This window comes from Condylura cristata, unplaced genomic scaffold (genome assembly GCF_000260355.1).
Source record: "Condylura cristata isolate star-nosed mole 26May11 unplaced genomic scaffold, ConCri1.0 scaffold00004, whole genome shotgun sequence".
Lineage (NCBI taxonomy): Eukaryota > Metazoa > Chordata > Mammalia > Eulipotyphla > Talpidae > Condylura > Condylura cristata.
Genome location: NW_004567105.1, coordinates 8,067,314 through 8,076,765, shown reverse-complemented (window position 1 = coordinate 8,076,765; position 9,452 = coordinate 8,067,314). Strand labels below are relative to the sequence as shown.

At 47.6% G+C, this 9,452-nt stretch overlaps 1 protein-coding gene across 1 annotated transcript in view; it reads left to right on the top strand.

Annotated features, from left to right (window-relative positions):
* The first annotated feature begins 8,150 nt into the window (after window positions 1-8,150).
* Window positions 8,151-9,452, top strand: part of BTBD11 (BTB (POZ) domain containing 11) — a 233,865-nt gene continuing 232,563 nt past the window's right edge. Inside the window, exon 1 of the mRNA XM_004676473.2 lies at window positions 8,151-9,448. Within this exon, the coding sequence (XP_004676530.1) occupies window positions 8,665-9,448 (784 nt within the window). The 5' untranslated portion in view covers window positions 8,151-8,664. The remainder of the gene's footprint in view (window positions 9,449-9,452) is intronic.

Sequence of the window (9,452 nt, the reverse complement as noted above, 5' to 3'; positions counted from 1 at the left end):
TCAAAGTGATATCAATTATAATTAATAACCACTGATAAAGGATGTAAGGTAGGATATCGGTGAATATTTTAAGACAGAACATAGACAAAAACTAGTTCTATAGGACAGGACAGGAGGCTTGTGCATAGTTCTTACCATGATAACATTTGCAATGGGCTTTGTAGGATGCATAGGAGTACGAAAGCAAAACAAAATAAACCTCCCAAAAGGCACTTAACTCATAAGGAAGCGCATGAATAAAGACACACAAACTATTTGAGGAACTATAATTAGTGTGTGGGGAGCATGGGGAGTGGGGGCGTGGGGGGCATAGGAACCAGGGCATATGGCAACTAATGAGATTGGACAGAGACCAGTGCTGTTCCCTTCCGATGGCAACACGAGCTATTTTAGAAAAATGATCCAGACTGCAGAGAAGTGAGACTAGATGGGAAAATGAGATCATCCCAGGGAACAGTCCCAACAGAAGGTGAGGAATGATTTTTTTTTTTTTTTTACAAGTTAAGGACAATGAAGAGGACAGAATCAAAAGTTTCCTCCTCCAAAAGTTTGCGGCCTTCCTCGGGACACTAATTGAATGTCTTGAAATATCTCCTTACCCACCCAGAACAGTCCTTGACCTTCTCCTGTTCTGCTTTGTTTACTTTCTAGTCACCCCAACTAACTTTCCAAGACTCCTTTACCCTCTGCTTCTTGGTAGGGTTGGCCAAAGGAAGGCACCGGCAGACGAGGGGGCAGAGGATGAGGAGAGAGCCTGTGGTTTCTCTGTTCCTCTCTGGTTCAGGCTACTATCCTGGCAGCAGGTGTATCTCATCCAAAAGCCCAAACCCTGCCTGGCAGCCCCTCTCGACATGGCTCTAGCCCTCCTTCTCACCTCCACTGCGGGTCTCGGTCCTATCAGGTGGCCTGTCTTCTGGGCTCTGGTAAGCTCAGCTTCTCCTCTGACCTTCTAGCCCTGGGCATGGCAGAAGCTTCTAGCTGATGCTCCTTTCTAGGTTGTCTCCTTCTTGTCCGATTTATCTCCTCTGCTTCCAGCCTCGGTTACTTATTTTCACATTAGATTCCTTCAGATTGAAACACCTAGAGTAGGTATTTTTCCTGGCTGGAAGGGGCTGCATTTCTCCAATTTCAGAATTCCACAAGGAGGAACACAGCAATTATTCAAGAGATATTTGACTCATTCCTGGCCTTGGATTCCAATGCCTCATTGCCTCACTCGTGTGAGATTTGAAAGGAAGAGACATGGAAGTGGAAGATATACTAATTCCTTCTTTTGGCTGCATTGCTTGGGTTATGTTGTCATTTCACCTATCCATCCATCCATCCATTCATTCATTCAATTAACAGACAACTGTTGAGTAACAGGTATGTGCAGGTTACTTTTTCTAGGGGATAAAGCAGTGAGCCTGTCCTGTGAAGCTTCCATTTCAAGGGAGGCCTTTAGTTCACCAATAAGCCACGAAGAAAAGAGGACTGGCCCATTTGCCCAGGGTCACTGCCTGGAGATTCACCATCAGGTAATCTGGTTAAAGAGGGGATTTTCAGGTGGAAAATAACAATAGCAATGTTATTGAGGGCACGGATTCCATGCAAAGACACCTGTCCATCCAATCTAACAAGAATTTCTGTGTACCTCAACAATTTGAGATGAGCTTTCTTTCCCAATTTGATAGACAGGCGTCAAGAGACACCACAGCCTGGGTTGCAGCTGGGTTTTGAACACAGGAAAGATGATCTGTACTGATATTTGCCACTGCATCCACAGGCTGACTCTGAACTCCTGAGAGAAAGGAGAGAGGTTTATGGAGCCTTATGGAATGGGGAAGAGGTGGTAACTTTCCTTGGATAATGCTTTTGACAGTTTACATGAATTCTCTGGGCTCTGATGGGCAGGGGACGAGTTGGTCCTGACTGACTGTGGCCCTGTCTCCTTCTCACAGTCAGTCTTGCAGGCCTGCTACTGTTTGGATTTCTGGGTAGTAAGGCCAAGGCCATTGTGTCAACCTTGGTCTTCTAGGAAGAAGTCCAAACTCCTGAAAATAACCCCAGGGGCCTGTACCTTCCTCTACAGCCTCCTCTCTTGGGATGAAGAGAATCCCTTCCCCTGCCTCTGAATCCCTTCCTTTTGCCAGTTCCTGCACAAGACTGTTCTCTCCTCGCTCCAAGTTTACTGCACTTGCAGTCTACGCATTGGGGGCAATATTTTTCACGCTGAGTAAATTCCTACTCATCCTCAAAGTTTGAGCATCCTCGGCATTTCTTCCTAAAGCCACCTCTGACTCTCCCACTCGGGGTTAGGAATCCCAGCTCTGAATTCCAGTGCTCATTCAGGGAGTGGGATTCAGAGTTGCTATGTTTGGGTTCAATTCCATGTCCACACTTTGCAGCCCTTTGATGCAGGGTAAATGAATCAACTCTTGTACCTCAGCTTTCTCATCTATAAAATGGGGATGTTATGAGTAGTTATGTGGAAAGTGCTTCATACAGTGCCTAGTTATAAGTACATCTTCAATAGAGGTTAGAGAGGATAATCATCATCATATTCATGGGCCACTGGAAAGTCCGTGAGTGGAATGTGGGGGTCAGTGAACCTTAGAGAGTGTGTATTAACTGTAAACAAATAATGTTTTTTGCACATAGGTATGCTTGTCTGGGGAACGAGCTGGTAGTTTTAGAAGTTTGTTCAAGGCGATGCGACTATGAAAAAATTGGAGGACACGCATTGCTGAGAGGACCTCACCCTCATTGGGGGCCTCGCCATCACTGGAGTCTGCTCTAAGCACCCCATTATAAGAACAGGTGCAGCTACACTCCTTGCCTAAAAATCACCTTTCTAAAGTTCTTTGAGTTGTGTCAGCTATCCACTGTGTACCTGTATAAGCTTTGGATTGATCCTGTGGGTTTTTTTCCTTTAGGAGAAAGTCCCAAAGAAGAGAGCATATACACCCCTTTCTGATGTGTAGCCGACTGAAATTTGGGCAGACGCATTAATAGTCTTCTACCTAGTAACAGAGACTTCCACTCACAGCACTGCCTGCATAGCAAAGGGATCATTGCTGAGCTTTACACACTGACTCTGCATTTTAGGAAATAGCTGATACCTGTAAGGGGGTTGCTCAGAAATGGTGCAGTGAAACACACACAGCCCATTAATTCACAGGCGCAGTCCTCAAACCTCCTCTTTTCTGAAACCCAATGCACTTGCAGCTCTATTAACATCTATCTTTTGAGTAAAAGTTCCACACAGGGAGGGCCCACAGGGAGCTGAGCACTCAGAACCCCCCAACCCCCCCTCCACCACTGACATTCCCTGTAATGAAAGCAACCCACACAAGTGAGCATTTCCAGTGATGGCCAGATGCTGTTGAAAGGATTCCACTTACCCCTCATAGCCAAGTTATGGAGGCACGTGGTGTTACCTTCCCCACTTAGAGGTGAAGAACCAAGGCTTGGTGAGTCTTGGAGAGGTTATGGAACTTGCTCGAGATACATAGCTGAGGAACTATACATACTGGAGCCAGACTTCAAATCCAGTGGCCTCGCTGCTTAGGGAGCAGTTGACAAAGATGCTTAGGGAGCCGTTGACAAAGCACCCAACACAGGTGAGTTCAAAGGAAGGGAGTTGACTCCCATTTTCATTGTTGGGTGAGTTGCCAAGCTTGCTGTTTGGATTCCAGAAACCAGAAGGACGATGGATTATGTTAGTGCTTTGATCAAGTCCAGATAGACTTCGGGACAATGGGCAGAAGATAACTTCATTTTCTTTTGAAAATAGTTTTTTGGCTCTAATAAAAATTATATTGGTTTATTGTAAATTGTACAAAGAGGAAAGTTAAAATCACCACAGAACAAAATAAAAAGATGGGGTAAAGTAGATTCTAAACAACTACTTAAGAGCTATCTTTTTCATCTTTTCAGGCAAGTTTACATACTTATATACATATTTAGCTCTATAGAAAGCATTCTGCATAAATGGGATCACATTACACGTGCAATTTCAAAACCTATTTTCAATAATTTATTCACTCCCCAATATGTCATGGAAATAAAGATCACCACCACTAGTCTTTGTAATTGCTTCCTATTCCCTTGTAGGAATTACTATAATCCATTTCATCTGCCTTTATTGAAAGATACTTAGGTGATTTCCTAAAATCCTATGTGAAAACAACATTCCCAAGACAATCCTTTATAACTGGGAGAGATTCTCAAGGACTACCTTGGGTAACATCAGAACATATGATTTCTGGGAAGTCACAAGCGACACATGTTGACATTTTGATACCTTTGGCAAACTGCCCTCCCAAAAATTGACTGAGTTTATGCCCCATTGTGACTCCCATTTATCATGACTGCCTTTATAAATCTTTGCTAATCGGATAGACAAAACAATCACAGGAATTTAATTCTTAGCTTTTCTCCTTATTGTTAAATCTTATTCTCTGTTCATTGCTCATTTGAATTTCTTAGAGGATAAATATAGAAAACTCCCAGTGATAAAGAAGAGTGTTATTTATGTACAGAGGCTCATCCTAGCTTTTACCTATACCAGTTAGAACACAGAAACAATCACATGAGGAATCAACAGACAGATTAAGGTATAAACATATTGATATATTTGGTGGCCTAAAAGTTTTGGGGGTGAATATTTAACAGCATGGGAAAATGATTATAATATAAAATTTGAAGAAATTTCTTGAAGATATAAATCAAAATGCAAAATAATTTATAGACTAATTCCAACTCTGTTAAAATATATATGTTTAGCAGAAAAAGAGAAAAATGAGGAGCGATAAGAAGCAGTTAATATTGATAACCTCTATGAGGATGGAATTTTGTATTATTTAAATTTTCTCCATCTTTGTTAGCAGTCATGGGATTTTCTAAAAGTATGGGATCAATATTTAACATTTGGTTGATGTGTTTACCATTCTCAGTGTCTGGAGTCACCCACCTTCAGACTCTTCATATTACTGTTACGATTTCCTTTGGTAAATGAGAGAGATGCAAGCTGAGTTTCATTCATAACACTAAGGGACACACTCAAGATCCGTGGAGCTGTGTTAGAGGAACAAAGCCTAGATTTTGGCTAGGAGTCCTCTGGATGGGGAGAGGAGGCATGTACACACCTAGATCATAAGAGGGAAGGCCACATCTGTTGACATTTGGCAAAGTCTCCCAGAGGAGGTGCATGTCAGCCCAACCTTGAAAGATGAGCTGGATATTCTATGTAACACTTGTGATTTTTTTTTTCCTGAACTTATAAGAAATGTTTGTTAGAGAAAATAAGAAAATGTAGAAGATAATAACATAAATGTATAGTTTATTATGTGTGGGACCCCATAAAATTCCTCTATGTAATGAAATCTCACAAGGCTCCAAAATGCCTTATAAAGGCAGATGTGATTATATTGTACATTTCAAGGACAGGGTAAAGGAGATTCAAAAGGAACTGATGAGTGAATTTGGAGTACATGATTAGAAAATTGGGAGAGGCAGTACTTGAACCCAAATTGATAGGTGCCATAGAAGAAAACAAGTCACTGTTCATTAAGTCCATCATTTTCAGTCTCCTTTTCCCCCTATGCAAGAGGCTTTGCTGGGTTCTATTGCCTTCTACACTCTACTGAGTGGTCATAACTAGGCATCAGTGCACATGTGGGAACTGACAGCAGCAGAGAATGACACCACTAAGGATGCGTGCAGGGAAGGAGAGACAAGACCCTGGGAGCAAACCCCAAGCAACAGAGAAAGAGACACCTTTCTGCATCTGGGTTGCATGGAGAACAGGCAGCCCTGAAGAAAACTTCACAGTGGCTGTAATCTTGGAGCTGGATCTTAGGGGATGCGTTGGCCATGTGGAGGAGAGGACAACCCGAGTATTGAGCTCAGGGAATGTCTGGAAAACATATGTCAGATGAAGCAGCGAGTGACTTAAGTGTAGACCACATGAGTGTGTGTGCTCGGGTGTGTGCATGTATCCGTGTGTACCTCTGGGTAGGTATGTGAGTGTATCTATGTATAGCTGTTTGTGTGAGTGTAATTATGTCCACGAGGCCAGAATGTTAACAAAGAGGATATAGAAAGGTAGAGCTCAGAGCATTAAAGACCATGTGTCCCTGTATTAGTTGGCTTTCCAGAAAAAAATTAGAGATTTACACGAGGAACTGGATCATGTGATTATGGAGACCGGGAAGTCCCACAATTTGCTGGCTGCAAGCTGGAGAACCAGAAAACTGGTGGAATAGTCCCGTTCACATTCGAGGACTTGAGAACCAGGGGAACTTCTATCCCAGGGCTCAAGAAGAGGAGATGGAGAGGTTCCAGCTCAATCAGCCAGGCAGGGAAAAGTGAAGAAATTTTCACCCTTTATTCCTTTATGGTTGGTTGTGTTCAGCCCTCCACAGACTTGCTAACATTCTGACTGCAATCTATTCAGTCTACGAATTTAAGCACTAATCTCCTTGGAAACACCCCTACTACATGCCCTCAGAAACAATGTTTAACCTGGCCAGCTGTGAGTCACTCAAATCGACACATTAAACGAATCATCACCATCCCTTATAAAACTTTTAGATTCATATGGAGAAAGAATCTGGAAAGTGAATGAAGAAATCCCTGAAGCCAGCTAGTTGGTATTAACTTTCACTGCCTGGAAGGTGATAGAGGAGAGACTTTGCATTTTTTTCAAGGGGAATGGAAGATTCTTGGATTGTGTGGTTTGGAAAAGAAAAAAGCAGGAAAGGGGAAACCATTATAATAATTAAAGTGAGAGGAAGTGAACATAGGTATTGTGTGGTAGCAACAGGGTGGTGAGGTTTATTGGGGTGAAAGGATGGATGGTTTTCAATTTCCACTCTGAGTAGTTGGTTTATTGTAGTGAAGAGAAAGTGATGGTGGATTTGGGTTGACAGATCTGGGAAACACATACCATATACTGGGTTATTTGGCAAAGCCCATTGTTGAATTTTCAAACCATTAGCTTAAAAACATGTCCTTTCCTTCACCCATTTATAGCAAATAACTCTGACCACCTCCTCTGTGCCAGGCCCATGCATGGTGCCTCTGGTCCCGAGTGCACTCTAGACATGCAGTTAGACACAGGAACATAGCATTTGCTACAAGGGCCCCCATTTCTATAGCCTCAGAAGGAAGGGGGGTGCCCCCCTAAAGTAGCCAAGCTGGAATTGAGAGATCTGGGCTACTTTCCTGTAGGAGGTGTTTTCTCCAGGTCAATCCCCTCTCCCCCTCCCAGGTGCAGACAGAGGAAGCTGGAGATCCCCAGAGAACTAAGATAGGGTTCCCGCTCTGGTAGACGGGAACAAATAAGAAGACAATGTCCTTTGACACAAATGCAGCTAAGTCATACCTATGTTGTATCTTTCTTTAGCTAAAAAAGAAAACTCCCTGCAAATTTACCTCTTGTGTGGCAGAGTTGTCTGCAACCACACCTACCAGATGGCAAGGTGGGGCAGGTGCCTTCCCTTTGAAAGATGGATGCAAGGTCCTCCTAGCAACACCAGGTTAATGTGACATGGTAGCAGGGGACTAATTACATCCTGCGATTCACCTTCCCAGTGGTGTCTGCCCCTACCCCCTCCAACCCCTCTGCTCCTGATTTCTTATTTCCTCTACGATAGAAATTTGGGGGTGAAAAGGAGTCACATTAACTGGTTTGGGGACCCGGAGGTGGAGGAGCTTGGAGAGGGAGAAAAAAAAAACCACAACAACTTCATGTATTAAAGAAAGAGGAAGGAACGTGAAATGCAGGTATAGAAAGCCACTCTGGCAAGACACCTTGGGAACCGCTGGGGGGAGCACACTTCGTTGAGTGGTTGAGGAGTCACCTGCCCAGCCCACCACCTTCAGGTCGGTACTAAAGCTGGGGGGCAAGGATAGCAGTAACGGGGCGGGATCTGCATCTCTACGCTTTCATAGCACCCCTTCCGCCCCCTAGCCCCAGGCCTCTGCTCCCCACTTCCTGCAGCCTCGGTCAAGGCCGGAGGCGTGTTTGAGGGGCGGGGTTGCAAGGCTGAAGAATGTAAAAAAAAAGGGTAATTAGCATTCTCGCATCCCATTGGCTCTCCGCCGGCCCTGCTTTGCATGTGCCCGCCCCCTGGCTGCTCCGGGTTTGCGGGATTCGGCAGGGTTTGCCGCGGACGCGCCAGCGGCTGCGCTTCAGTGCGGGGCGGGAGGGCGCGGACCGAGCCTGGCCGGGAGCCGGGAGCCGGCAGTCGGCAGCCAGCTGCCGGCGGAGCTGCTGCGGCGGTGGCAACAGGGTCCCTTTCCTCCCCGCGAGCACGGTGGCCGGCGCCGGGCGGCTTCTGCGCGCAGCTGGGCCCAGGGAGGATCTGGTCAGACACTTTAATTTTCTCTTGGGAGAAAGGGGCGAGTCCGGTCGCGAGCTTTCCTCGGTCTGGCTCGCGCCTCAGCGCGCCTCAGCTTCTGCCCGGCCTCTGGAAGATGAGAGCTGGGTCTGCGCTGTGCATTCCAGCGGCGGCAGCGCGCGGAGGCCGCCGAAAGTAGTGGCGCTTGCTGCGAGCCCCTGCTGGAAAAGTGAGCTGAGGCGGCGCGAACTCGGCTCTCCCTGCGCCCGGGCGCCCGCTGCGCCTGCTCTTCCTTCCCCTCGGCTCCCCGGCGGCCGCAGCATGAAGTGGCGCAGCGATGGCCAGGAGAGGTAAGAAGCCGGTGGTGAGGACGCTGGAGGATTTGACGCTGGACTCGGGTTATGGTGGCGCGGCGGACTCGGTGCGCTCCTCCAACTTGTCCCTGTGTTGTTCCGACTCGCACCCGTATGGCGGGAGCTGCTGGCCGCCTCTAGCTGACTCCATGCACAGCCGGCACAACAGCTTTGACACCGTCAACACTGCCCTGGTGGAGGACTCCGAGGGGCTGGACTGCGCCGGCCAGCACTGCTCGCGGCTGCTGCCGGACCTCGACGAGGTCCCCTGGACCCTCCAGGAGCTGGAGGTGCTGCTGCTGCGCTCGCGGGATCCCCGCGCAGGCCCGGCGGCCCCCGGCGGCCTGCCCAAAGACGCGCTGGCCAAGCTGTCCATGCTGGTGAGCCGGGCGCTGGTACGCATCGCCAAAGAGGCGCAGCGCCTGAGCCTGCGCTTCGCCAAGTGCACCAAGTACGAGATCCAGAGCGCCATGGAGATCGTCCTGTCCTGGGGCCTGGCGGCGCACTGCACGGCGGCCGCGCTGGCCGCGCTGTCCCTCTACAACATGAGCAGTGCGGGCGGCGACCGCCTGGGCCGTGGCAAGTCGGCGCGCTGCGGCCTCACCTTCTCCGTGGGCCGCGTGTACCGCTGGATGGTGGACAGCCGCGTGGCGCTGCGCATCCACGAGCACGCCGCCATCTACCTGACGGCCTGCATGGAGAGCCTCTTCCGGGACATCTACTCGCGGGTGGTGGCCTCCGGGCTGCCCCGAAGCTGCAGCGGCTCCGGCCC